This window comes from Lemur catta, chromosome 18, assembly GCF_020740605.2.
Source record: "Lemur catta isolate mLemCat1 chromosome 18, mLemCat1.pri, whole genome shotgun sequence".
Classification (NCBI taxonomy): Eukaryota; Metazoa; Chordata; class Mammalia; order Primates; family Lemuridae; genus Lemur; species Lemur catta.
The window spans coordinates 32,242,658-32,270,640 of record NC_059145.1 but is presented as its reverse complement, the minus strand read 5'-3'; the positions used below and the strand labels follow the sequence as shown (position 1 = coordinate 32,270,640).

Genomic DNA, 27,983 nt, shown 5'->3' with positions numbered 1-27,983 from the left:
AATTGTTTTGTTTTTTTTTTTTTGCATATGAATTTCTTTCCTGAGTATTAGAAATTATAAAAAATTTCAACAAATTAGAAAAGCATAAAGAAAAACACACAAAGCACTATCTATATATCCCATTACCTGGATATAAGATCCTTATAAATATTCTGGTATAGATATTTTCAGTGTTTTTATAGATGTCTCTTTTATTTCTTTTGGTTACTGGCTGGGTGGAGTTTTCCCAAGTCAGGACAATATGTTTAGAATGACTGACATAAATATAGACTTGGTGGTATTTGCTTGGTGGGGGTGGGGTGGATGATGTGAGTGCAAATAGTTTATATTATTCAAAAATCAGATCATACCAACATAACATTTTTTTACCTGCTTTTTTCAAATCATGCAGACTTGAATGCTAGATAAAGCCCTGAAGTGGCACTCTACTTCATTTCTCACAGATGGGTGACTTCGTGCAAATGTGTGTTTTTGTTTGTTGTTTTGAACAGGCGTCCACGTAGTGGAGGTGACATACGATGATGTGCCCGTCCCAAACAGTCCCTTCAAAGTGGCTGTAACTGAAGGCTGCCAGCCATCTCGTGTCCAAGCCCAAGGACCTGGGTTGAAAGAGGCCTTTACTGACAAACCCAACGTCTTCACTGTGGTTACCAGGTAGGCAGGGCCCTGGGGTCAGTGTGTTGAGTCTCTGAAAGGAGCAGCCCCAGGTAGTTTAACTGTTTTTAAAAAGTTTTATGGCTGTACCCTACATATGTGTCATGGTCTCCCAACTTTTGGTGAGATGCATTTTTATTTTTATGATGTACATTTTCTTCTGTAGAGACTCGTGTTACAGAGAAAGACCAAGTATACCTAGAAACGTACCAAAAAGCACTTGATAATAGTCATAAAAACTGCTGAGCAAAACTAGGACTAGATGGAAGCTCTGTAATGTGATAGTGTAAAAATTTAGAGCCAAACTCATATTTAAGGGAAATGTTAGAAGTATTCCTGTTAAAATTGGTCACGAGGCACACGCCTGCATTGTGCTTGTAGTCCTAGCTAATGTAGTCAGGTGAGAAAAATAAACGAAGGGTAAGCATTGGAAAGGAGGACTCATTGCTGTCTTAACTTACATCCTGCTATTGCGAAATCCCTGTGTGAGAGGTGTTGTCACAGTAGTTGAGTCAGGTTGGCTAAACGGGATAGTTTATAAAGGGATTTTAAATGAATTTTGGCAACAAGCAGACCAGCGTGAACTGTGCGCGTTTCACTTTCTTTCCCACGCTTCCCAGAGGGGCAGGAATTGGCGGACTCGGCATCACCGTCGAGGGACCGTCTGAGTCGAAGATAAACTGCAGGGACAACAAAGACGGCAGCTGCACTGCCGAGTACATCCCCTTCGCTCCGGGGGATTATGACGTTAACATCACGTACGGAGGGGCCCACATCCCTGGTAAGCTGTCCCTCAGAGAGGAACCTGCAGAATCATTGATTCTGCATGAAAACAGGTTGGATTTTGCTTATCTCTGCAACTAGGGAAAAATGTCTGATGTTTGTAGTAGCCGCAAGAGGAGAATTTTCCTGAGGGGCTACATCTCCAAGAATATCCCACCTCCCAGTAGAACCGGTAGCGCGGCAGGCAGCACTGGCTTGGGATTTTGACTGGAAATAGTTGTTCACGTGTTGGAGGACCTCGTTCTTGATTTAAGGGAAACTCGTTTACAAAGCTGGAAATCTCTGCCTTCTGGAGATTTTGTGCTTGGTTCTTATTCATCTTACACGTGTGTCTTGTTTTCTTTTTTCCATTGACAGTCCCAGTAGCTGAAGACACAAATTCAAATTCTTATTTACTAATGTCTTTTTCTATTTAATGATGTGTAGTGCACTCTCTGTAAAACAGAGATTCCCAACCTCCGCACTCTCGACACCCTGGGCTGGATAATGCTTTGTCGTGGGCATCTGTCCTGTGCCTTGTAGGGTGTTTGCCAGCATTCCTGGCCCACTGGACACCTGTAGCAGTAACCCCCTTTCCCGTTTGTGACAACCAAAAATGTCTCTAGATATTGCCGTATGTCCTCAGGGACAAAATCGCTCCTGGTTGAAAACCACTGCTGTCCCACCTCCGGCCTCGAGGGGCAGGAAGAGCCTCCGTGGGTCTTGTTCTCACCCTGGTGGCCAGCAAGCCAGGGTCCTGCTGAGAGGGGCAGGGGCAGGCTGAGGGACCCACTTTGGGTTTGTGGATTGACTCCCGGGAAGCTGGAGTGTCCGCTGCCCACACACTCTAGTGATTCCGTCCCCTCTCCCCCTCAGCACGTGGAGTGCACACACGCACACTCACCTCTTTCTCTCTCACAGGGATCAGAAAGCACTGATGTTCAAGTCACATCCGTTCTGCTCGGATGTTCATTTAAGCCTTAAGTCATTTAAGGTGACGAGTTTCTCTTCAAACTTGTGTTTGCAGCTCATTCAATATAGATTTTTTCAATTCCTAGAGTCACTAGGGGAGTTCGGCCGCGGGCAAGACAGACAAAGTTCCTGTCCCCAGGGAGCTTACTGCCTAGTGTTTATGCGACTAAAGCTGGTGATAAAACGGCTGTAGAGAATGAGAACAGGGCTCAGTAACAGATTCCAGAGCCACAGGTCCCTTTTGAGTTTCGCAACACTGCAGTGCTTGGGTTGGGGGAGAGAGGAGCACAGACAGCAGGTGGAAGGCTGTCCCCAGGAGAGATGACATGGTGGCTCTGGCCAGGCAGGCAGCAGTGGAGACGAGCATCTCCTGCTTGTGGCAGCAACAAAGCTGCTTTGATTATTAGGAAAGTCTGGCGGATGCCGTCAGCTTCGGAACTCCCCTGGAGGGGAGGGTGAGAGTTTGGGCCCCTGTGGCTGACCTGTGAGCTCGAAGCAAAGGGCCGTCTTTGAGCGTAACAACAGAGAGAGACCCGTTTGAGGTCTTCCCATTAGGTGTGGATGCTGCCTCTTCCTGTTTCAGGCTCTCTGCCTTCCAGAGCTGAATGCCAGCTTCTCCCAAATGCCAGAACTCATGGGGTAACTCATGGGTTAACTCGTGGGGTACTGCCTGAAACCTAAGTGACCTGCTAGCTTCTAACTTGCTTTTATGTGTATTCTGGGTAGTTAAATATTAGCCCAGTTTTTCCTGTCCTGGTACAAACTTGTGAGGTTATTTTTAACAGATTATCTTGTCTTACCCATAATGGCATGTTGGTTTCCTGGGGCGGGCCAGCCGTGGTCTGTTGGTGGTGGCTGCCTGGACCACTGCATTGACGGGGATTCAGAGTGCGACAGCCAGGAAGGCTGCCGGGAACAACTGATGACGTCTGCCTGGGGCACAGCAACAGGGGAGTGGCAGGGGATGCTTGGTTTCTTGGACCTAAGTTCATCTTACCTGTGTTGGTTCGTGGCTGCTCTGTGCTGAGTTAGGACAGCATCCAGTGGAGGCTCTGACTTAGAGCTTGGCCTCAGAGGTGGTCAGTTGCCGTTACCTATTGACATTGAAATCCTTAACTGTCCCTGTATAAAATAAAGCTCCCCTTTTGTCTTTCTAAACCCCAGCATGGGGGGCTGTGCTTGTCTTTGCCAGGGTCAGCCATTTATTTCTTGTCGCTAGAAACCTTGATGCCACTGGAACCCAGCTGTTGTTAGAAAGTCAGGGTCTCAGGTCTTCGTTATTTCCCACCCCTAATTCTACAAAGGATAAACTTTCCGGGATGCAGAGCAGAGAGACCTCGGCAGTTAGATGCCGTTAACTTTGCCTGACATCACAGGGAGCACAAGGACCGCTAAGGTGCGTGTGGCCCCTTGAAGAGGAACTTGGCAGCCCGAGGCTTGGTGTGGGGACGGTGGGGCTCCTGTTTCTGGAGAGGTCCCCCACCTGGGACAGTCCCCTGAGGGCCCTTGGCCTAGCCCTGGTTTCTCTGTTTAGTGCCTCTCTCGAAAATCTCGATCTCCCTGCCTTCTCCACATTTCTTCAGTCTTCAAAATGGATACCCTTGAAGAATCAGAGGCCCTTGGAGTCCCCCGTGGGGTCACCCATGTGACAGGACCACAGCTTACACTCAGGGAGAAAGCAAGGCATCACCAGACGGCCAGGGAACCGAGGGGGCCCTGTGTGGTCGGAAGGTGCCAAGTACATAGGAGGGAGACAGACCAGGGGCATGCGGGAGCCATCGTGGGAGAGCAGGCTGGACGGGGGCTGCAAGGCCTGCCCGGCTCTCGCTAGCCCCCTCCACTCTGGCCTTCTGCCACTCAGCTTCCCCCCTAGGTTCCTCCAACAGCCTGTCTTCTGCTGCACCTCTAGGCCGTGCACGTACTGAGCCCTCCGCTGAAAGCACCTCTCCATCTGCTTCCCCGGGTGATATCCGCTCCCTCTCGTGTCTCAGCTGAGTCGTTACTGGAGTGCTTGCTCTGGTCCCCTCCAGACCAGGTTCATTGCCTCCTTGGAGCTCCAGCTTGTACACCCCCAACATATGTATGTTATATAGGATATCAGAATGACTTGCTTGCTTCGTCCTTCTGCATGGGGGATGGTTCCTATAGCGCCATTAATCACTCGGGGCACAGCACCTGGCAGTGTCTGCACATAGTAGGTGTTCTGTGATGGTAATTGTCAAAAACGATAAGTGGGCACATGGGCATACACAGCGAGGCAGGAGTTGCTGACTGAGGCCTGCACAGTCGAGATCCCAGGTAGGGTGACGGTGTGATTCTGGGCGGGCACTGCACCAGGTGGGTCTCCCATCGACAGGTCGTACTCAGGCTCCCGTGACCTCTTTTCCAGGCAGCCCCTTCAGGGTTCCTGTGAAGGATGTTGTGGACCCCAGCAAGGTCAAGATCGCCGGCCCCGGGCTGGGCTCAGGCGTCCGGGCCCGAGTCCTGCAGTCCTTCACAGTGGACAGCAGCAAGGCTGGCCTGGCTCCACTGGAAGTGAGGGTCGTGGGCCCACGAGGTGAGTACACGTCCTGCCATCCTGGCAACATTCAGCTGCCCTGGGCAAGGGCAGCCGTGACCCGGAGCAGGTACTTTGCTTTTGAGTTTGGTCATGATCTTAAAATAGAATTTCTTTAAAAATTACTTTATTGCTCTATATTCTAGCTTAACAGTGAAAGTTCCTACTTAAAAGTAGGCAGGCCTATTATTTCCCCAGTGGTCTTTTTCCCCATTTAGTAATATGGCCTTAAATTTTTTTTAATTTCATTTTTTTCTAAGCAGCTAGACGAAGCAAGTAATATCTGGGCTCTCACATGTAAAATTGTTGTGACTGCTTCATTACGTGTTTCAGCATCTGTGAGGAAGCAGGTTGGTCAGGATGTGGGTGGATCGTGGGGTTTTGAGGTTGGAACTCTTTGAGCTGCCTTGGTGCACATGTGGAACATACCAGAATCTCTGGGAATGCCAGGTATGCAGAGCACATGAGACATGGTTTTGTTCATGTCTCAACTCCCGAGAGAGAGGGGTATCTTTAGGGCATGGGCTTTGTTGGCAATTTGGCCTGCCCTATTGGCAGCCTGGAACTTGGATCTGGTAATGCTAGCAGGCCATTTTGGGACAAAGTCCCGAAGTGCATGAAATGTGCCTTTTTTGGTAAGCGACCACATTTCCTCATCCAGTATTTAAAATGTGCCTTTCTCTCCCATATGAGACACTGTGCCTAATTTCTTAAATAATCTAGATTTTTTCAGCAGTCATGTGTTCTTGGCTTCACAAATGGGGCAGATGGGGCTTTCCTTCTTTGAAGAGGAATCTTCTCCTTAATGAGGTTCAGCAGGAGGTTATGCCCTTTGAAGCTCAGGGCAGACGTGGTTTGGGGAAATGAGGTCATGGGGCTGGAATATGATTCTGTGAAGTTACTGAGCTTCAAGACCTCAGTGTGTGTGTGTGTGTGTGTGTGTGTGTGTGTGTGTGTGTGTGTGTGTGTGTGTGTGTAAATGAGAGAGGGAGAAAAAGAAGAGAAGAGAGAGAATCTTTACTTAGATATCTGCCTCTATTATGGAGGACCCTCAAGTAACAGCCCTTTAATTTTAGCTGATGACATGGATTCCCAGTCATGGCGCAGCCCCTTGAAAGCTATTTCCGAATTCTTTAAAGGTGACCCGAAGGGTGACTTTATGGAGACAGGTTTGCATTTTCCCATTGGCTGCTGCTCTAAATTATGTAACCGGAATGCCTCCTGCTAGCTTCACTTCTAAGATTGGCTTGTACCTGCCTCATCTGCTTTGCCTAATGAGCATTCACACTTTGATTAACCTATGCTGCAGTTGACGCATCCTTCACTCCCACATTCAGAGCTGGGATCTGGAATCTATCAACTCAGTGCATGCCTTGATTATGCTTTAATGTGATCTCCAACCAACCCCTGCAGACATCACACTGAGGGTCCCCTGGCCTTATGAGATTGGCACCCTTGTCTCCCCTGCACCTATGCCCCAGCATGCTGGTACCATAGTGGTCTTTGCTCGAAGGTGGCCACAAGTCTTAACTGGCCAGCTCTTTGGTTATTTTTTGCTCTTCAGAATTCTGGACTCTTTAGCACCTTCTCAGCTGTAGAGTAAACTTGCCACATCCCAAGCATGCCTAACCAGCTTGAAAGGATATAGTGTGTCTACAACACGCATCTTTGCCATGTGCCCTCTGGCAGCAAGCACGGGCAATCTCCTTAATTATACTCTAGGGTAGACTGAGTGTACTTTAGCCAACAAAAAAACTAAAGGTGTCTCTTGGGGTCATTTCTGCACCCATGGCTTGGGGATCCTGTGATTTCTTAGGCCTATGATTATGGTCTGCTTGCCTTGATGTTACTCATCGGTGCAAACCAATAGCTCTTGGGAACAGAGGTGATCCTGTTTCTAACTCAGCCAAGGGTGGAGTGAAGGGGAGTGTGGGTAGTTTCTCAGACCTCGCATCTCTGTTCTCAGGCCTGGTGGAGCCTGTGAACGTGGTGGACAATGGGGATGGCACACACACAGTTACCTACACCCCATCTCAGGAGGGGCCTTACATGGTCTCAGTTAAATATGCTGATGAAGAGATCCCTCGCAGGTAAGCTCCTGGCACCTGGGGAATGGGTCCAAACCAGCCTTAGGCCCACCTCCCTGTACAATTGGCAAGCATTTCTCCAATGGCCCATCTGCCCAACCATTCATCCACCCATGCATTCCTTCATCAATCCATCCACACATTCACTAATCTACCTGTCCATCCACTCATCCATCCAGCCATTCCTCCATCTACCTATCCATCCACCCATCCACCCACCTATCCGTCCGTCCGTCCATCCATCCATCCATCCCATCAGCAAGTATTACCCAGAGCCTGCAGGCTCCACACATGTGTTACCATAAAGTAGCCTTGATACCTATGGTCCTGCTCTCTCCCCCCAACCCCCATTTCTTTCAGCTATCTTTAGTTTTAAGGTGAGCTGAAATTAAGAAGTTGGGAATCTTTGAAGAAACAAGGAATATATTAGTTTAGCAGAGGCTTCCTTTTGGTGACCATGCAAGTAGTTTTCTGAATAGGACAGAGGTGTTTACTTCTTAAGGTTTGGTTGACAATGGCATTCCCAGAAGGTCTGGGGTAGAAACCTTGTTCCTTGTTCATATTAATACCAAAAATGTTACATAAACTCTTCACCTCTTGGAATAACCTCCAGAGGTTTTTTTGTTTAATCATACCTCTTAATATGAAAACGTTTTACCCATACCCCCAATATATACATTTTATAGAGAGATATGCGTATAAGTCTAGCTATATAAAAATATATAGTCTATAAATTATATTTGTATATTACTTTACTAATAGATCATATACCACATAAAGCACATTAAATATAGAATAAGAATAATTATAGAATATACAATAAGGTGAGATAAAATATTAAAGTTAAAGTTCCAGTATTCCCTTTCCATTTTGGTGACCATTGTTTTAGCATGACAGAAGTGCTTTAAATATATTTAACCTCATGTTTCCCAAACTATAGAGCCCTTCTTCCCAAAACTATTTCTCTTTCTTGGAATGCACTAGGGGCAAAGCCAGTTTATCATATGATGGTTACTGCCTTATGGTTTCTGCTGAACTCATAAGACCTTGCCTGACTCACTGTCCTACCTGCTTTAGAAATGCCCCTTTCCACCCCAGTCTCTGTGTAAGAGAGGTCAGATATGGCTGGGTTGACATGTATCCTTACTGACCAGGTATGTGTGTGTGTCTGTCAAGTCCCTTTAAGGTCAAGGTCCTTCCCACATACGATGCCAGCAAAGTGACCGCCAGTGGCCCTGGCCTCAGTTCCTATGGTGTGCCCGCCAGCCTGCCCGTGGAGTTTGCAATCGATGCCAGAGATGCTGGGGAAGGCCTGCTTGCTGTCCAGATAACGGTAACTTTGAGTTATTTTTTGAGCCAAACCTTATTATTAAAACCTAATTTCCTGGTCTTTAAAAGCAAGGGTTTTACTAACCAATTTCTGACCTGATGCAATTGTTTGTTAGATCTCCCCTCCCCCAAGAGTCAGTAGTTGTGCAGGGCAATAAGCACACTCACCTGAGAGGTTTGAAGGCATAGTTCTAGTTGCCTCTTTTTGGTGAATCTCATGTATTTTGCTATTATATCTATTCCTATGCTTTTATTTCAAAATGTTTAAAATTACTCATTGGCTCTCTTAGGACTAAGTTCTGCTGCATATCATAGTAAACCCTAAAATAAGAGTGGCTTAAACACATGGGATTATTCTCTCTTGAAGAAGGCCAGAGGTAAGCCGCCCAGGTGCTCTGTGGCTCACCCAGGAAGCAGGCTCCGTCTCTCCACTCCCCGTCCTAGTGTGTGGCTTCTGTTCTTACGGTCTCCTCATGGACCACAAGGCTGCCAGTGCTCTGGCCATCATGTCCACATGGCAGACCAGAAGGAAGAAGAAAGCAGGGGGAAAAGGGGCCCTCTCAGCTCAGTCAGCTCTCATGGACTTCTACTCCCATCCATTTGTTGGGGATCAACGGCTGTACCTAGTGGCAGGGATGCTGGAAAGTGAAGTCAGTCCTCTGTTCGGGGAGCAGTGCATGTAGCCAAGAATTAGGACCCTGTTATTAGAGAAGAAAGGGAGCGTGAGTGTGGCAGGGTGTGAGCAGGAACCTCTGCCTCCTCACCTCCCTACATTTCAGTGGTTTGGAGCTAAAACACTATTTGTTCACTGGACAAAAAAATTTCTAAAGATTGACCACGTCCATCATGCTGTTAAAGGGATCTATGACCCTCTCCTCTCCCTACCAAAAAAAAAATCCCAACGCTAGATTGTATTAACTGCTAGAGGCACTAATTAACGAACAAAACATCTCAAGGTTTTCCACAAATGCTTTCTACATCTTGACAAACTTCCTAAATAGCATTTCTTTATGATCCACAGGACCAGGAGGGAAAACCCAAAAGAGCCATTGTCCACGACAATAAAGATGGCACATACGCTGTCACCTACATCCCCGACAAGACCGGACGCTATATGATTGGGGTCACCTATGGGGGTGACGACATTCCGTTGTCTCCTTACTGCATCCGGGCCACGCAGACAGGCGATGCCAGCAAGTGCCTGGCCACAGGTGTGTGCAGGGCTGCGTCAAGGTCAGGAGTGTGTGCTTCAAAGTCAGGAAGCTCTGGCTCCTCTCTGCCACTGAATAGCTGTGTCATCCGGGCTAGTTGCCCAACCTCCGTGAGCTTCAGTTAGATGTAGATTGAAGATCTTTTTGGGGGAACATTTAGATTCAAGAAGCTCTTCTGAGGATCAGAGAGTGTTTCCAGGGTTATTGCAAAGACTAGATGAGGTCAGGCATGGAAAATGCTTAGCATGGTGTCAGGTACATAATAACTATTATTATATTGCTTTTGAAGTGGGTACATTTGTTGAGATCTCAACCATGAGGGTGACTCCCATGAAAGGCAAATTTCTGCCTTTTATGAGTAGATGGTTTAGTTACTCAAGATTCATTCAAGAGCAGTTCAGGTCAGCATTACAGAAACACATTGAAGGATCTAGGTTTTTCCTCAACCCCTACGTGTAAGCCTCTTAGGAATTCTCCATGAATATTTGAGCATCACAGTTCCTTCAATTTCTGAGGCACGAGTAGTTGGCTATTACGGGCCTTTCAATTTTTAAGAGTAGTTCTTGCAGCTCGGTATTGCTGCTGAAAGAGATTTTAAAACATGAATTCCCATCTCTGAAATGAAACAGATTTGCTTCTGTTTAAATAAGAAAACTAAACAGGTCCACCCCTGGATGTGTTCTATTTCTCTCCTATCTCATCTTCTTTCGAATAGAGAAAATGTATGGGTTTTCAGGGCAGGGTTGTGACCTGCCCGTCTTGGCTCTTTTTGGCTAACCCGTGGCAAAAATTAAGAAATTTTGAAATGCTGGTCAGTCCACCGCCTCCTGGGTCTATGCAGCTGCCAGTGACAACTGGATTATCTTTGCTAATCTGAGGGCTTATTAATGTTGGGTGGGGGCTTTCTCCTCCTTTCCAGGCCCTGTTCCCTCCCCCAGCTCAGGCAGCATCCTGAACAGAATTGCTCTCTTTTTGGCCATACCTCTTGGCCTGCCATTCAGGGCCTTCTGCAGACCGACTCCAGTCTTCTACTGCTCACTGAGCAAACTTTTCTCACCACTTCCTGCTGCTCCGACACGCTTTGCTCGCATTTGCCAATGTGTTTTCAGTCCACACTTTTCTGCACTCCCTGACGTAGTGTGCATCCTGTGTAAAGGGGATGCCACAAGTCAGACACTGGTCATCGTCTGGGGAGAAGTTGCAAGTCTCCCCTGGCCAAGAGCACTCAACCTTCAGAGTTCAACCATTTTCCCCTTCTTTAGGAAGTCCTTTGTCAATGTGGCAACTCTGGGATATAAGTTCTTAGAACCTTTAACTAGATGGGCTGCAGGACACTTCTCTGAAGAATAATTGATGAATTTTTCTATGACTTAGTTCCTCCTCAGTGTTTCCACTGCAGTTTGAACTGTCATTCTTGGTGCCTGGCCTGTGTCCTGCCCTGTTAGACTGTGAGCACCTTGCGAGCAGCGACTGTGTCTCCCTCACCTTTGCAAGTGCCTGGCACTTAGGGAAATGCCCGATATATGCTTGTTGGTGAAAGCTGACCTTCATGCCCACACCCATGCATGCTGGCCAACCAGGGCTCACCTTTAGTCCACACTCAGAGCTTACAGATGCTCCTTATTTAGTAAGCAATGGATGGAACACTCCCTTGAGCTACACCTTCCCCAAGCGATCTTTGGGGTATCCGCTTGCATGGTGGCAGTTGGAAGCCTGACATTTACAGACACACACAGCACAGATGAGTGTGATTTGTTCTTGGGCCTCCAGGGCATGGATCCATGGCTGATGTTTCCATTCTCTTCTCCTGAACTTCTCTGCAGGTCCTGGAATTGCCCCCACTGTGAAAACTGGCGAGGAAGTGGGCTTTGTGGTTGACGCCAAGACTGCCGGGAAGGGGAAAGTGACCTGCACGGTTCTGACCCCAGATGGCACCGAGGCTGAGGCCGATGTCATCGAGAATGAAGATGGCACCTATGACATTTTCTACACAGCTGCCAAGCCGGGCACCTATGTGATCTACGTGCGCTTTGGTGGCGTCGATATTCCCAACAGCCCCTTCACTGTTATGGTAAGGAAAATTCCCTCTCAGGGACTTGCTGTCATTCACAGAAACAATAACGGCTGCCATTTGTTGAACCCTGACTGGGATATCCTCTTCCACTTTTGGTTTTTCCTTAAAATTTTTTTGTTAAGCAGTCATGACCTTTGTAGAGCCTTAGAGTAATCTCTAGAAATTCAGAGACCTGAGGGTTTTGGGGAATCTTATTGGCCACCAAGGTGTCTATCATACTAAGGGACTTAGGCAATATCATCCGTAAGCCCAGTTCAGAAAGATACACTTCTCAGAAAAATACACTTTTAGAAAAATGTTTATATGTAAAACATTACAGTTTTTTATTCTGCTAGCTCGTTCTTCCTTCCCCCCATCCTCGTGGCTGTTCTGCGTGGCTGGAGGAGAGAGCGTCCTGGTGCTGTTTTGTCTGGAACCTTGACTCTGATCTCCCAGGACTGCAAATACCTCCAGTTGTGTTTTGGAAAAATTCACACTTTACACATGAGGGGGGAATACCCTATCATTTGAAGCTAGGAACATCTGGAATAAAAGGAAACCATTAAGTAAACATCTGGGTTAGCGAATGACCAGGGTCTTTAATTTCCAATTCCGAGTGACTTATAGGCCTTCCTCTGATTATAATAGATGCGTGTAGTTTCGGGCTGATCTTCCTCTGATTGTTTAAGTTCTTCAACCAGAAAAGGGAAACCTTAGGAGCACGACCTCGTTTAACATTCAGAACCAAGCATCGTTGGCCCGTTTACAAATGAGCTGTGCCCGGTCTAGACAGACACCAAGTGCCATGCTGTCTCCCTTGCTGGTGTCCTTTGATGCTCCAGGCAGCAGCCACACTTGACCACAAGGTTCACAGGCCCTTAATGACCTGGCCTTGTGCACAGCCTACAAAGTACCTTCTAATTATTTCGCTCCATGTAGCAACGGAGAGGGGCACAAAGACTCCATCCCAAACACAAGCCTGAGGACTTTTCTTCCAAGAAGTCTATAATCCCTTGTAGCTTTTTTCCCTTTCCGTAGACATTTGTTTATCTGTAAACATCGTGCCAGGGGTCTGGAGGCTCTTTTATGTCTCAAATATATAAACACTGGTCAACTTTTGACAGTGTGCATTTGGGAGCGTTTTTCTCCTGCAGGGAGAAAGAAATGCAGCTAGAAAGTTTATATCCTTATTTACAGATAAAGGTCCCCATTGTAATTGTAAAGAGTCTGTTTTTATCCTGTAGTGGGTTTTATCTGGCTGGGTAGGACTGGGCAGGACGGAAGAGTAGCCAGCCACTGGGCGGAGGTCGTGGCCCTGCTGGTGCAACGACCTGGGGATGAGAGACCACGTTGGGAGGGTCTGAGTGAGAAGAACATCGGGAAAATATCATTTTAGCAGGTGGACCACAGTCCTGAAGTGCATGGTCCCAAACTCATTAGGAATAAACGTCCCCTAGGCCATGAACACACACAAAGCAAGGGTACTTTGTGTAAACACACTGCCCCCTGGCCACTGAAGGCAGAAAGGGGCAATCACCCATGACACCTGGTTTGGGTCTTTGTTCTCTGATTCCAAGCTTTCCCCAGCCCTGCCTAGGTGGACTGACTTTCTGTTCATTGGCTTTGACTAGGTAAAGTCCCTGCCTCCTTGTATAGGTTTGGAGCCAAAAGGACACAGGCCCCCAGCACTGCAGTCACAGCAAATGCCTCAAGGAGCCCCACAGGCTGGTTCAGTTAAATGTGTCACACGCACACGTGGCACATGGAGTCACGGATGAGCAACTTACCTGCCTGTCACCATTGACAAGTCCTAGATTAAAGGCCATAGCTTAACCATTGAAAGATCTTCCTCCTGGTCGATGTGCCCCTGCGTAGCCCCAACCTGGGCAGGCCCTGTAAGCAAAGGACAGGGCTACTCCAAATGTGGCAGCTCACAAAGCTGTCTTTGTAAGTGGAGCCCCTGCTGCAGATCCCAAGATACACAAAAAGCAGTTAACATAGACACATAGGCCTTCCTCTGTAGGGGAGGCCTTCTGGTCCTTTTTTTTTTTTTTGAGACAGAGTCTCCCTCTGTCACCTGGGCTAGAGTGCAGTGGCATTGTCATAGCTCACTGCCGCCTCCAACTTCTGGGCTCAGATGATTCTCCTACCTCAGCCTCCCAAAGTGCTAGGACTACAGCTACATACCACCATGCCCGGCTAATTTTTGCATTTTTTGTAGAGATGCGGTCTGAACTCTTGCTCAGGCTGGTCTTGAACTCCTGGGCTCAAGCGATCCTCCCAAGTCGGCCTCCCAGAGTGCTAGGATTACAGGTGTGAGCCACCGCATCCAGCCTTCTTGTTGTTTGTTATGGCAGAAGGAGTTGTTGAGAGGGCTCCCCTCCCTATTGGGTCAATTGAATCAGGAGTGTTAAGTCTAAGATTTTTTAAAAATGAATGTATAAAACCACTTAACACATTAACTATAGACATTTGTCAAGTAAAAAGAGACCTCTTTCCTGATACTGTGCTGTAGAGATGCCTAGTGTTAGTTTTTCTCTGCTTACACGGCAGACAACCAAGTTTTGTGCATGGGATGAAACCATACATACGGCTTTGCAACTTGCTTCCTTCCTCAGTATGCTATTGATACCGTTTCCTATTGATTCTTCAGACTTAACCACTTCTTCAGAATAGCTGCTAAGTGTTCCACTGGACAGGCTTGCTGTAGTTTATTGAATCAGTCCCCTTACAGATGGACATTAGGTGGCTTCAGTTTTTCATGAACACAAATGGCTTCAGTCAAGTTCCTCACACACATCACTTACCCAGGGAATCTCCTGCCAGTGTAGGCCTGCTTGCTAGAAGTGGGGTTGTGGGTTCAAAGGGCATGTGCATCTGACATTGGGAGAGAGGACACCAACTCGCCTTCCAAAAGGATAGTAAGAAAGTGGCCTCCCACAAGAGCGAGTGGCTCGCTGTTGTCCAAGATGGAGCAGTGGTGCAAGCCCCTCTCAGCTTGTAGGATCTGCCGAGTAGCAGTATCCCTCCAATGTGATCCCAACTAATCTCCATTTGCCACCAACCAGGCCACGGATGGGGAAGTCACGGCTGTGGAGGAGGCACCGGTAAATGCATGTCCCCCTGGATTCAGGCCCTGGGTACACTTTTGTTTTTTTCCTTTTTGCGTTTCTGTGTTTACTCAGCTTTCATTTCAGAAAAGCTGCGCCTGCTTCTGGGGGTTGCTTAAGCCCTGCGGGTGTCCTGGTCATTGGTATGTCCCCCACTGATCACAGCGATCCCCGCTTTTTCTGTGATAAGATCACCCTCACGTCACCATCCGCGCTCCACGAATCGCCAGCCGTCATGTCTGTGATCACGCTCGGTGCAGTTTGTCTCCGTGTTTAAAGAGAAAGACGGGCAGCTGTCTGCAGCCCTCCTGCTGCCTCTCAACCCGCCACTTGCACATTTGGTTTCTGTTCCCGGGAAAGCCACCCGCTGCTACTCTCTGCCACTTAAAACGCACCTTCTTTTCCAGGCCACAGGCAACTAAACCTTTCCAGGTGGAGCCTCTGGGGACACACAGACATTACTGTCTCTCACTTTTCTACTTTCCCGTGGGCGCCACTGGGAATTTTGCAAACAGACTCCCGAGTGATTTCTAGCAATTGGCCAGCATGACTTGCCCAGTCCTCAGGTTCCACCCTGGGCCCGGGGCGTTAGACAAAGCCCATACCACCCTGGCAGCCACAGCCCAAGTCCCTGCCTCCCTGGTTGCAGAATTCCCAGCAGCTCTGCCCCCTGCAGCTTCTCTGGCCCACACTGTTGTCTGCCGTACCCAGTGACCACTGTTTTCTGTTTTTAGGTGACCGAAGAGGCCTATGTCCCAGTGAGTGACATGAACGGCCTGGGGTTTAAGCCTTTTAACCTGGTCATTCCGTTTGCAGTCAGGAAAGGAGAGATCACCGGTAAGCACTTGTTGTGAAAGCTGTCTCGTTCTCACTTGCTCGCGCTAGCTCTCCAGACGGTGTTCCATTGTGCCCCAGACCTGGGCTCCTCAACCAGTGTTCCTGGGTCTTGGGGGAGGGTGCAGTTCATGGACCCCTTAGATTGCACAATGTTCCCTCTGTGTATGTGTGTTTCTCTGAAGAAGTGGTTCCTTTGCAACTTGCATTACTTGCTTGAGAGAGCCTGTGATTCCCTCTGGGTTAAGAACTGCTGTGTTTAGATACCTCTTGACTGTCAGGTTCCTGTTCACCCTTTTTTCCTGCCTTCTCTTATTCTTTGACTTTTCCTGATGTGACTTTGACACTGCGGTCTGTTGTATGAGAGTTCTCTCCCCAGCCTGCTCTTAATGCCTGCTTCTCTTTGCATTGATGCTGTACTAACCCTGTGTGAGCTTGAATTTGCCAGGTATAGAAGATTCTTTACTTATAAGTTATCTGCCATACTTTGTGGAAGCCAAATAGAACCAGGGGAAAAAAAGCAATTTGGTCTCTGTTTTCCCATTGTGCCACTTGGATGTTTTAGATAATAATGAATGTTCTTGGGTCTGAAAATCTTTAGTTTGAAGACATCTACACCCTGTGCTCAGCTTTTCTGGGGGAAGTCACTGGTGGGCTCATTGCCCTGTTGCCCTATGCTCTGTAGGAGAGGTCCACATGCCTTCTGGGAAGACAGCCACCCCCGAAATTGTGGACAACAAGGACGGCACGGTCACTGTCAGATACGCACCCACTGAGGTCGGGCTCCATGAGATGCACATCAAATACATGGGCAGCCACATCCCTGGTAAGTCGTGCTTAGCAGCCTGGCCAGCAAGCCCAGCAGGACACCACAGTTCAGGGCCCTGAACATCTGGGCGGCTTGCAGATGTTCCAGTCCGCCCTGTGCGGCAAATGGCTCTTGGTGGCAGGCTTGGGAATGCAGTGTTGACATCCCTGTGAAACTGAACAGCCTGGGACCCCACAGACCCAGCCGATTTCCAAAAGGGGTAATGCAGCTAGCGTCCAGGGTCACAGTGCCGGCCTTTGGGTCCGTGGTGGTTTGTGTTTGTCACTGCGCCGAGTGTGGCCAGAGGTTGAGCTGGGAGGAAAATGTGAGGCGCAGTAAGGGACTTTCCAGCCTGGCTTGCAGAGCCCTGTGAGGCGTGGGGGTTTGGGGCCGGGTTGGAGGCGGGAGAAGACAAACGGCCCTTGACACGGCAAGCCGGCTCTAGTGTCACGGCCATCAACCAGCACAGTGTTAGTCTTGCTCTTTTGACTTTTTGGAATTGTTTAAATATTTCTTTATATTTTAATTTAGTATTTTGAGTAGGTAACACATTCACATGGTTTAAAAATAATGATGCGGAGAGAGGTTTCCTTGCCATCCGTATCCTCCGTCGGCCCTCTCCTTGAACCTGATTGTTGTTAATTTTTTGTTCAATTTCCGAGTATTTTTAAAACTATGCAAATAGGAATACAGATTTATAAGCGAGTGTCTTCACAGCCCTCCCCATTCAGGTGAACCATTCCATACTTGACCAGGTCCCCACGGGAGCACTTTGGTTCCTCCTACCTTTTGCCATCACTGGTCTTGCTGCGGCAAATAGCCTTTTGCATCCGTCACCTCACACTCAGGAAGACATACCTGTGGCATTTAGTTACCTACCAGAGGAGGGACTGCTGGGGCCCAGGTGCTGGCATCTATGATTTTATATTTTTTTATTTTCTATTTATTTATGTTTTTCTTAGAAGCAGGGTTTCATTGTGTCACCCAGGCTGGAACGCAGTGGCACCATCATAGCTCACTGCAGCCTCCAACTCCTGGGTTCCAGCAATCCTCCCACCTCAGCCTCCCGAGTAGCTGGGACTACAGGCTTGTGCCACCACACCTGGCTAATTTTTTTGGATTTTTCTTAGAGATGGAGTCTCAGCATGTTGCCCAGGCTGGTGGGTCTTGAATTCCGGGCCTCAAGCGATCCTCCCACCTGAGCCTCCCAAAGTGCTAGGGTTACAGGCCTGAGCCACCGCGCCCAGCCTATGATTTTGAGAGACCTTGCCAAATTGCCCTTCACGGGGGCTGCTCCAGTTCACACACCCACCATCCATGGAAGAGAGAACCTGCTTTTCCACAAATTCTCTAGTGGAATATGCTTTCAAACTTTTGGATCTTTGCCAATCTGATTGTTGGAAAAAACAGTCTCTCAGTGTTGCTTTATTTGTATTTCTCTTATGAATGAGATTGAGCAACTTTCTGTATGTTTAAGTGTCATTTGTGTTTCTTTTTCTGTAAACTGAACGTTTAGATCCTTGGACTGTTTGGTGTTTGTTACCGTTTGGTATTTGGTTATTGGCCTTTGTCGTATAGCTTCTAAGAGCAATTTAAATATTAGAGAGATTAGCCCTTTGTGATAAAAGTTGCAAATATTTTTCTGAGTTTGGCATTTGCTTTAGTTTATGTGTGTATGTGTGCATAATATTTGTTTAAACCAAAAAAATGTATTATCTGCCTCTATTTAAGTATTCTAAAGATGCAGATGTAGAGAGAGGAAAGTCTTTTTCACATCTGCCTTCCACTTCCACCGCTGGTGTGAGAATGTATCTTCTTAGATGTTTCTTTCTGTGCCTATAAACATGCAGGCAATCTTGTTCTGTTTTGTTTTTAATGGAATGGGATAATGGTATTAGTATTGTAGAGCAACTTGCTTTTTCTCTTTTTAATGCAGCACTTTGTGGATAATCTCTCAAGTTAGTGCACATAGATCTCCCTCATTCTTTTTAATAGCCCACGAGTAGACCAGCATTTATTTAACCAGCCCCCTGACACGGGTCTTTTCCTGATTTGCACCTGGACAGTGCAAATGAAAGTGCTTGCAGAGGGCTGGGAGTGGGGTGGGCAGGGAGGACCACTGTGTGGTCAGTTCCTAGGGGTGGAGTCCCCAGATCGTAGGGCCTTATGCTTTTTTGTTTTGTTTTTTATTTATTTTTATTTTTTTCAGAGACAGAGTTTTGCTCTGTCACCCAGGCTAGAGTGCAGTGGCATCGTCGTAGCTCACTGTAACCTCAAACTCCTGGGCTCAAGTGATCCTCCTGCCTCAGCTTCCCAAGTAACTGGGACTACAGGCATGTGCCACCATGCCCGGCTAATTTTTACAGTTTTGGTAGAGATGGGGTCTCACTCTTGCTCAGGCTGGTCTGAAACTCCTGACCTCAAGTGATCCTCCTGCCTCGGCCTCCCAAAGTGCTAGGATTACAGGTGTGAGCCACTGCACACGGCCGAGCCTTATGTTTTGAACAACACAGGCAAATGGCCTTCCAAAACCACCTTTCCAGTTATGTTCAGTGTAGTAGTGGGTCACTTCTCCATATTGTGCAGATGTTTCCTCCTTATTTGTCAAGTTGAGCCAGACTCCCTTGCCTTAACTCCCTCCCTTGTCTGGAGCAGCCTTGGGGATTGTTTTTCTTATGTCATGATTGAAGAAATAATACTGAGTAGACCCCTGAGGTGTGCTTTGATGGTGAGCGGCACTAGCACCTCGTTTTGTCTTCTGCCTCTGCTTAGGAGTCACCAAACCTTCCGGCAGATAGGTGAATATTAAGATCCCAGTTGTGCGAGCTATTCCTTCAGCCCTTAATGAGTCCCAATTTCATTTGTGTCCTTTGCAAACCCAGAGAGCCCACTCCAGTTCTACGTGAACTACCCCAACAGTGGGAGCGTTTCTGCATACGGCCCGGGCCTGGTGTATGGAGTGGCCAACAAAACTGCCACCTTCACCATCGTCACCGAGGACGCAGGAGAAGGTACTGTGTGGCTTACATGTTTATATATGTGTGTCCAGCCTTCTGTTTGAAGAGTTACATAGACAGAGTTCCAGGGCAGCTTTTAAAAATAAGACTATTAAATGGTCGTATTTGTCTTATCTTTTCTCTCACATAAATCTGTCTTTTCTGTAGGGCTACTCTGCCTCTTACCCAAAGCAGAAAATTGTGAAGACCTCTGTGTTCTAATTGAAATCAGATTCATGCTATGAAATATTATGTGACTCATCTGGAATTTCAGTGTGTTTTGGTTGATGCTTTTGATCTTTTTGTACATGTATCCACAGGACCACATGACTTATCTAGTGGCCCTTCTAGATAAAGCTCTGCCCATGCCCACTGTATTCATGGAGATTCCTAAATCTGTGGTTCTAACGGGATTTCCATGATGGCGTCCAGCGCCTGACCAGCAGTGACAGTCTCTATCTGGCCCCCATCCCATTTGTGTAATTGACACAGGACTCTGTCCCTTTCTTATCCCATACATCCTGAGAGTCGAGAGGACTCCAGAGTTACTTGTAGTGAGGCATTCAGTCATTTGGGGTGTCTTCTCAGTGGGCATTCTTACCACGTGGACTGCTTTGTTCTGACATGCACCCCCTGCCCACGACTCACTTGGAGCGAGTGTGTCAGTCTGTTGTCCCTGGATGAGTTGCTACCCTTCTTAAAACAAGGAAACTCTCTTTTTCTAATCCCCCTGCCTCCCTGCTCACACTCACAGGTGGTCTGGACTTGGCTATTGAGGGGCCCTCAAAGGCAGAAATCAGCTGCATTGACAACAAAGATGGGACATGCACAGTCACCTACCTGCCCACCTTGCCAGGCGACTACAGCATTCTGGTCAAGTACAATGACAAGCACATCCCCGGCAGCCCCTTCACAGCCAAGATCACAGGTAGGGTTGCCTGGATTGCGGGAGGTGTGGCGGCCCCCAGCAGCCCTCTCCTCCTCACGCCAGGGGCAGCAGGCTAGATGTCTGTCTGAGTTTGGGTTTCACGGAGAATCCTTGAGATTGGACTTGAGATTCAAGGGGGTTCAAGTCCAACTTTGGACTGGCTAAATTCCTCCCCTAGCTGATAAGCCAGGGAAACACAAGAGCTACCAGAAGGCACTTACTTTGTGCCATTGTGACTCTAGCATGCAGAGAGCAAGCCCTCAGACTGAGGCTTTCAAATGATACTTATTGTGTGAGTACATGAGCCCAGAGGTGCCCTTCCGTGTTAGTACTAGGTGGAGTTTCTGCTCTCCGTTTTACAGATGGGAAAACTGAGGCTTGGCAAGGTAGTGGCTTAGCCCAGTTCACATGTGGGCATTCTGAGGTTCAGATCCAGGTTACCCAATTCCCAAGCCCATGCTACTAACCTCTGTTCCGCTTGCTGTGTTCAGACCACACTCTCAGTGCGTTGCAAGGAAGATGCACACGGCAAGGTTATTCCTTGTCCCCACGGTGCTTAGACTTGTCCGTGAAGCAGCCGGTAGTACTGTGTGGAACGTGATCATTGTTTCCCTGAGAGATGCCCAAGGGCATGGCAGGCAGGTGGGAGGTTGCCTTCTCCTGCCAAAGACTCCTTTAAAAAGTAGCCCTTGAGAACTCAGGTCCCGTGGGCGTCCCTGTAACCAGGCAGAGAGATACAGTCATTCTTTGTTGGTTAGGTCTGCTCATTGCCCAAGGCTCGTTTTTTACTTAACGTTGGGAAATTAGTTCTTGCCTGTTCATCTGTGAGTGGCATATGGAGTGGGGGCTCTGGAGCGACCACCTGTAACAGGAGCCCTGCTGGGGGGCTGTTTCCCAGACGACAGCAGACGGTGCTCCCAGGTGAAGTTGGGCTCCGCCGCTGACTTCCTGCTCGACATCAGCGAGACTGACCTCAGCACCCTGACTGCCAGCATCAAGGCCCCATCTGGCCGTGACGAGCCCTGTCTCCTGAAGAGGCTGCCCAATAACCACATTGGTGAGCTCAGGCTGCCTCCCTGGCTGGAGCCGGGATGTCTTGGATGGGAGACAGGGACTCCTGCAGTCCTTTCTCGGGCAATTGGTGGCACATTGGAGCGTGACGGCTCACACATGTGCTGAAAGTCCAAGTGTGTTTCTGCGTTGTGATGTTGACACTCTTGGACACTTGGGCTGTTGGGAGTCAGGAAGGAAGTCCTGTTTCCGTTCTTGCATGTGTCTCTCTCCTGCTTCTTCTCCCTCATCCCTCTTCCCCTCCCCTTCTAAACCAAATCCGTGCTCCCGTCCAGGCATCTCCTTCATCCCCCGAGAGGTGGGCGAGCACCTGGTCAGCATCAAGAAGAACGGCAACCACGTCGCCAACAGCCCCGTGTCCATCATGGTAGTCCAGTCCGAGATTGGTGACGCCCGCCGAGCCAAAGTCTATGGCCGTGGCCTGTCGGAAGGCCGGACTTTCGAGATGTCGGACTTCATCGTGGACACGAGGGATGCAGGTCTGTGGAGGTGGTCCCAGGGGAAAGGCCAAGAGCTTGTGGGAGTTGGCTTCTTTTTGCTCAGTCTGCTTCATCTTTTCATCCTACCAACTCCCTTTTCTTTCTGAGTATCGTTTAAGCTGTAGGTCATTACACCTGCATCATCATTTAAGACTCATGACCATTGGTAAAGTAGGTATTGTCTTTGTTTTATTAATGTAGATGAAGAAACTAGGGTTGCAGGGCTTATAGCCCCATCTGCTCTGGGTTTTGGATCCAGAGCCACAACAACTCTCAGACCCCTGTTTTATTATCTATGCTCCCACCATTGTTCTCAGCTTCCCAGGGTCTCCTGGACTCATCCTAGGCAACGATTGTTGGGCCCTGGCCAAGACCACATTCATTTGAGTAGGGCTGTCATGGAAATGAGGCATCTCTTTCTGTTCCGTCTGTGAGATGGTTTGCATTAGATTGGCTCTCTCCCAAGCTCGCCACTTCCCCGTGCCTTCATCTTCTGCCTTGAGTGACAGCCACACTGGTGAATTCCAGACAAAGTCACGGTCCCAGGGGAGGGGGCTAGTGAAAGTCTGGTCCTGATGGGCAGATACTCCCCACTGATTCCTCGTGTTGTTAAACCGTCACATCTGCTGAGCTGGTTGAGGCAGCGTTGAGATTCTTAGGTCTGTGGCTGGTGAGAAACCCCTGAGGCAGGGCACGCTGTCTTGGAGACAAGTGGGCAGAGTGTCCTCTCCAGCTGGTTGCACGGGACCTCTGTTCCGTGGAAATTAGTAGGTATCCTCGAGGAAAGTGTTCTCTGGTCAAAGCCATATTCAGCAGCATATTTCACTACAGTACTTTTCAGAGCCTTAACCTGCTCATCTGCCCCGGGTTCTCCAAACAGAGGCCGCCATTACTTTCTTTTTGCTGCTTGGAAATAGTTTGAATTTCAAGGGTCGATGTCCTTTCTGCATTCATCGAGCCTCCCCTTCCTGAGGACCTGCCGTCACAATGGCCTGGGGCTGCTGTGTTGCAGGTTACGGCGGCATATCCTTGGCGGTGGAAGGTCCCAGCAAGGTGGACATCCAGACCGAGGACCTGGAGGACGGCACCTGCAAAGTTTCCTACTTCCCCACCGTGCCTGGGGTTTACATCGTCTCCACGAAATTCGCCGATGAGCACGTGCCTGGTACGTGTGCCCCCTCTGCCCGCCCTCTGTGATGTTTGCGTTCTCCGCAAGGGCTGTGCCTTGGCCTCCGGGCTGCTCACGGGGGTCTTCTTGGTTCTGGCAGGGAGCCCGTTTACTGTGAAGATCAGCGGGGAGGGCAGAGTCAAGGAGAGCATCACCCGTACCAGCCGGGCCCCATCTGTGGCCACCGTCGGGAGCATCTGCGACCTGAACCTGAAGATCCCAGGTGTGCACGGGGCTGCTGGGGGGGCAGCGGGCACCAGCCCTCAGGGCAGCGGCAGGGCAATGGGCACCTTTGGAAACCAAGTCCAGGCAGGGCCCAGAACATACCATCCACATCGGCTGTGGTGACCTTTTTATTTCATTTCATTATTTTCTTTCATATTTATTCTCATAGAGGCCCACCCAAGAAAAATAAATCTATTTACCCTGCTACCTTTTTCTTCTTCCAAATGAAAATAGCTTTATTGTGTCCCATCGGGGGAACATAGACATGTTTCTAGACGTTTGGATTTACTGTCTATTAAACAGAGAAATGTCAGTGAGAGAACTGGCCCTGCTCATGGCGATGTCCGGAAGTATTTAAGAGGTGGTGGCCGAGCGGCATCCTTCTGACATTTCCATTCATCCCTTTCATTCCTGCAGTTAGATCGAGGGCAGTGCTGCAAGGCTGGATGGGCCACATCTAGCCCTTTGGCAGGGAGGTGTTCCCCAAGGGGCCCAGTTAGCCATTGGCAGGCCACACAGTCTGTCTGAAATGTGGCCCAGGTCCCTGCTAGAAAGACTCCTCCCAGAGAGTTTACTGTGTGAGTGAAAGTTTTGGGGCTCCTCTGCCCAGAAGCTGGCATGTGCTGTGGAGTTGCACCGGTTCTAGAAGGAAAATCTCAGTAGTCTTCAGATGAAGCTCGTGCCATGACCTCCTGGAGAGGGCCTGATTTTCCTACCCTGCTTCTCCCGTCCTTCCTAATGTCTCCCATGTCTGTTGAGTCTGCCTTCTCGGCTGTAGTGGACGAGTTCTGGTGTAGACACGTCAGCACTGGGCCACATGTGAATGTGGTCAAAGCCTCATGACTGTAGGGTCGAGACGTGCTCACTGAAAAAGAGCCACACTGATTGTTTGTGGCCATTAAAAGTCCATGTGCCCTAAGATGGAGGGAGTGAGTGCCACCTCATATCCCACCATCCAGGGAGATCACGGTTCACAGTTGAGGCCCAGAGCTGGACCCCAGCTGCCTCCATCCTCCTAGACACCTGTGCTGGGTTTCCATTACACAGGTGTGCCCCCCAGCCACTGTATTGTGGGTGTCTTTCCACCTCAAAAAATAGACTTTCACGTCATCTTTTTAACAACTCCAGTGAGATTCTGCTTCATGTGTAGGTGTGTCATCCTTGCTTGGGTGGTCTCATTTCACTCATGCTCATTGCTGTGCCTCACTCCTGTCATCAGTGATGCTCTGACATTTGCCTTCATGTGCCCAGGCTGTCAGCTATGGGACACATGCCCTGCAGTGGGATTGCTGGGCTGTGCACGTTACAGCCCACCTTGGCAGGCTGCCCTCCAGAAAACATGCCGGTGCCATTTCTCCATGTTCCCCACTGGGCCTGGGCACTGTCTTTCCTCCTCACTTGGGCCAATCCGATGGGAAAGGATGGTGTCCAGAGTTCGGTTTCGTTTCTCGGATTACTAGTGACCTACCCTGGTTCCATTTGCTTTACACGTATCCTTTTGTGAACTATCTGTTCTGTTCTCTTTGCTTATTTGTTTCTTGAGGGGTTAGCAGGTATCTTTGTACTAGATGGACGTTGACCCTTTCTCTTCCAGCCCTTGACCACTTTGTTATTCTTTTCAGTTCCTTGGTACCAGTTGACTCGGTGAGAGCTGCTTTTCCCCTCATTCTCCAAAGGACCCTCTCATCAGTTAGAGTGGGGGCAGCTCACCAGCTTCGCATGTCCTCAGGACCCAGGCCACGTGGCTTGCTTAGTCGGTCTGGGCTGCTATAACAAAACAACATACACGGGGTGGTAACCAACAGAAATTTATTTCTCACAGTTGTGGCAGCTGGAAGTCCAAGATCAAGAGTCACCATAGTCAGGTTCTGGTGAGGCCCCTCTTCCCGGTTGCAGACTGATAAGTTTTCCTTGTATCCTCACGTGGTGGAGAGCAGAGAGAGCAAGCTCTGTCGGGGTTTCGGGTGGGGGCCACACTTAAAAGGCTGCTGATCCTGTAAGGCCACTAATCCTATCGTGAGGGCTCCACCTTCATGGCCTCCTTTAATCCTGACTGCCTCCCACAGGCCCTGCCTCTTAATGCCACCGTATTGGGGGGTAGGGTTTCAACAGGAATTTTGGAGGAACATAAACATTCAGTCTATAACATGGGGCAACCCTCTCCTCAACTTCCCTTCCTTTTTCTGTTCTCAGGGCTCAAAGTCATGAACTGCTCAACCCAGATCCTGTAGGGCTGGAGGGTGCAGTTTCATACTGGCTCTAGGTGATGGCAGTGCTCAGCACCCCGCATGCGGCCCGCCTGTCCCCACCACAGTGCAGGCACAGTCGTTAGCATGACACGAGCAGCCCGTGTGGAGCAGACGTGGTCTGTGTCCTGGTGTTAGTGACCCGAGGCGTTGCTTTTCGGAAAGTGTGGCCTCTGGTCTTCAGTTTGCTCGAAGCTTTGCTCGTGCATGGTTTCCCCTTTGCAACTGGGACTGATGTCTGTTCACTCTTTTCTCTAAATGCATTGTGTCTTGTTGCCTCAGAGAAATGCCAAAGCTTCTTGAAAGTAAGTGATGATTCTTGTTTCCTACCCTTGTGGGAAAGAGCCTGTCTAAGCATGACAGATGGCAGTGTCACCTTTGGCCTAGAAACATCTGAGCTACCCTAGTTCTTCCTTATGTGCTGTAACTGCCGGCTCAGGCTCTGGTTCGAAGCTGCCATGTGGAATTAACTCGGCTCCAGCCAGGAAGGTTGTAAAAATACTCGATGGGGCAAGAAGCGTCAGTGCCCCCAGAATGCTCTTTGCACCGGGTGGCCTGAGGGCCCTGCCCACTCCGTGCTGGCCGCAGGAGGGCCGGCATCCAGCCTGAAGCACCGCACGTCTGCCGGCTGCACCGCCTTGGCCTCTGCTGCTTGCCTTGTGTGTCGCGCCCTGCCCTGTCGCGGGCCCTCGCCCTAACCCTCCTCTCTCTCCCAACCTCCCGCCCTCTTTCAGAAATCGACAGCAGTGACATGTCGGCCCACGTCACCAGCCCCTCTGGCCGTGTGACCGAGGCGGAGGTTGTGCCCATGGGGAAGAACTCGCACTGTGTCCGGTTTGTGCCCCAGGAGATGGGCGTCCACACGGTCAGCGTCAAGTACCGTGGGCAGCACGTGCCCGGCAGCCCCTTCCAGTTCACCGTGGGGCCGCTTGGAGAGGGAGGCGCCCACAAGGTCCGTGCAGGGGGCCCCGGCCTGGAGAGAGGAGAGGCAGGAGTCCCAGGTGAGCGTTGCGGGCAGAGTTTTCACTTGAGAAGAGTTAGAGTTGAGCCTAGGCCGTGTGAGACCCGCACCTATTCTAAAGAGAAGGCTCGGATAGGTAGCGGTAAGGGTGTTCTTTAAAACAGGGCATCCGCGCCTACGTTTGGGAATTGCTTGCTTACGCAAAGCTAAGCAGGTTGGGACCTGTAACTTATTAGTGGGCATCTAGAGGCCAGCAGAGTAATGACTCTGTTTCCAGAACATTGGCAGAGCTAAAGTTCTGTGGAACACACTGAAATGCTACAAAACCAACCGTAAAGGTCCCCTCCCGTGGTCACTGCTGGTGGGGAAGATCCGTGGGGAAAAAAAACGAACATTCTCATCTTTTTCTGGCTTGACTTAGATGTATTTAAAAGATGCCAGATTTCCCTTGAACTTAGCTATCCTTGATGGTGCTTAGGACACCTCAGTGATGGCCCTTGCTTGGGTTCCGCTTGGGGTGAGAGAAAAAGGCCAGGGCTAGCAACAGATCAAACCCAGCGTTGCAGGCTTGGACAAGAAGAGGGGCAGGGGCTCTCCTGGGTTCAGTCACTAACCAGGTGTTTCTTTGCTCCCAGCCGAGTTCAGCATTTGGACCCGGGAAGCAGGCGCCGGGGGCCTCTCCATCGCTGTTGAGGGCCCCAGTAAGGCCGAGATTACATTCGATGACCACAAAAACGGGTCATGCGGTGTATCTTATATTGCCCAAGAGCCTGGTATGTACTCGAGGGTTGCAGGAGGACGTTTCCCTTGTTTGAAGATGGTTAGGTTGCAAGGAACACACACCTGTGGAGCTAGCTCAAGTGAATGAGGGATTTGTGTGTGGGGGCGCATGGGAGAGCCTCCTAAGGATCCAGTCGCAGGAAATACAGCCAGACCTCCAAGCCCTCCTTGTCTCTTGCCTTTCTCTGTTGGCCTCTTTGCTTCTTGCTTTCATTCAGTGACTTCGTTCTTTCCATTGACCAGCCTCTCTCTCTCTGCCCACCGTGCCTGTGGCTGGCTGCCCCAGGATAGTGGCCTTGGCATCTGAGCTCCCTAGAGCAGGAGTTCTTAAGCTTTTGTGTGCCGCTGACTCTTGGCATCTGGTGACCACTCTCAGGGTAATGTTTCAAAACACATAAAATAAAATATATTGGATTACAAAGGAAATCAATTATATTAAAATATAGATATCAAAATCTTATGAGAACAAATATGCATCCTAGAAACATATGTAGAAATATGTATGTCTTCATTAATATATTAAATCACTACATATATTAACTCCGTTAATTTCAAAGTAATGGTAAGTATAAATAATAGGGCAAGATACCTGTAAACTTTTAAATGGGTATAAAAATGTCTGATTTTTAATGGTGATACAAGTCACAGGTTCTTTTAATGTGCTGTGTGATTTCTTGTTGACCTTTCTAAAGAAAGGAAATGGTAAATTTTGGTTAGAGGTTAGTGAAAATAAAGGTGTGATTTTTTTCCCA

General features: G+C 48.9%; 1 protein-coding gene across 4 annotated transcripts in view; it reads left to right on the top strand.

The window, feature by feature from the left end:
• The window catches only part of FLNB (filamin B), a 132,682-nt gene that overhangs the window by 91,644 nt on the left and 13,055 nt on the right, over window positions 1-27,983 (top strand). Inside the window, exons 23-41 of one of the 4 annotated variants that reach the window (XM_045530850.1) lie at window positions 492-654; window positions 1,275-1,435; window positions 4,778-4,945; window positions 6,022-6,114; window positions 6,912-7,035; window positions 8,209-8,365; window positions 9,383-9,572; window positions 11,396-11,643; window positions 14,694-14,765; window positions 15,470-15,572; window positions 16,255-16,395; window positions 19,260-19,388; window positions 20,128-20,301; window positions 21,200-21,358; window positions 21,648-21,851; window positions 22,864-23,016; window positions 23,120-23,242; window positions 26,225-26,491; window positions 27,087-27,224. In XM_045530850.1, the coding sequence (XP_045386806.1) occupies window positions 492-654; window positions 1,275-1,435; window positions 4,778-4,945; window positions 6,022-6,114; window positions 6,912-7,035; window positions 8,209-8,365; window positions 9,383-9,572; window positions 11,396-11,643; window positions 14,694-14,765; window positions 15,470-15,572; window positions 16,255-16,395; window positions 19,260-19,388; window positions 20,128-20,301; window positions 21,200-21,358; window positions 21,648-21,851; window positions 22,864-23,016; window positions 23,120-23,242; window positions 26,225-26,491; window positions 27,087-27,224 (2,967 nt within the window). The remainder of the gene's footprint in view (window positions 1-491; window positions 655-1,274; window positions 1,436-4,777; window positions 4,946-6,021; window positions 6,115-6,911; window positions 7,036-8,208; window positions 8,366-9,382; window positions 9,573-11,395; window positions 11,644-14,693; window positions 14,766-15,469; window positions 15,573-16,254; window positions 16,396-19,259; window positions 19,389-20,127; window positions 20,302-21,199; window positions 21,359-21,647; window positions 21,852-22,863; window positions 23,017-23,119; window positions 23,243-26,224; window positions 26,492-27,086; window positions 27,225-27,983) is intronic. The other 3 variants (XM_045530847.1, XM_045530846.1, XM_045530849.1) reach the window with 3 other exon arrangements.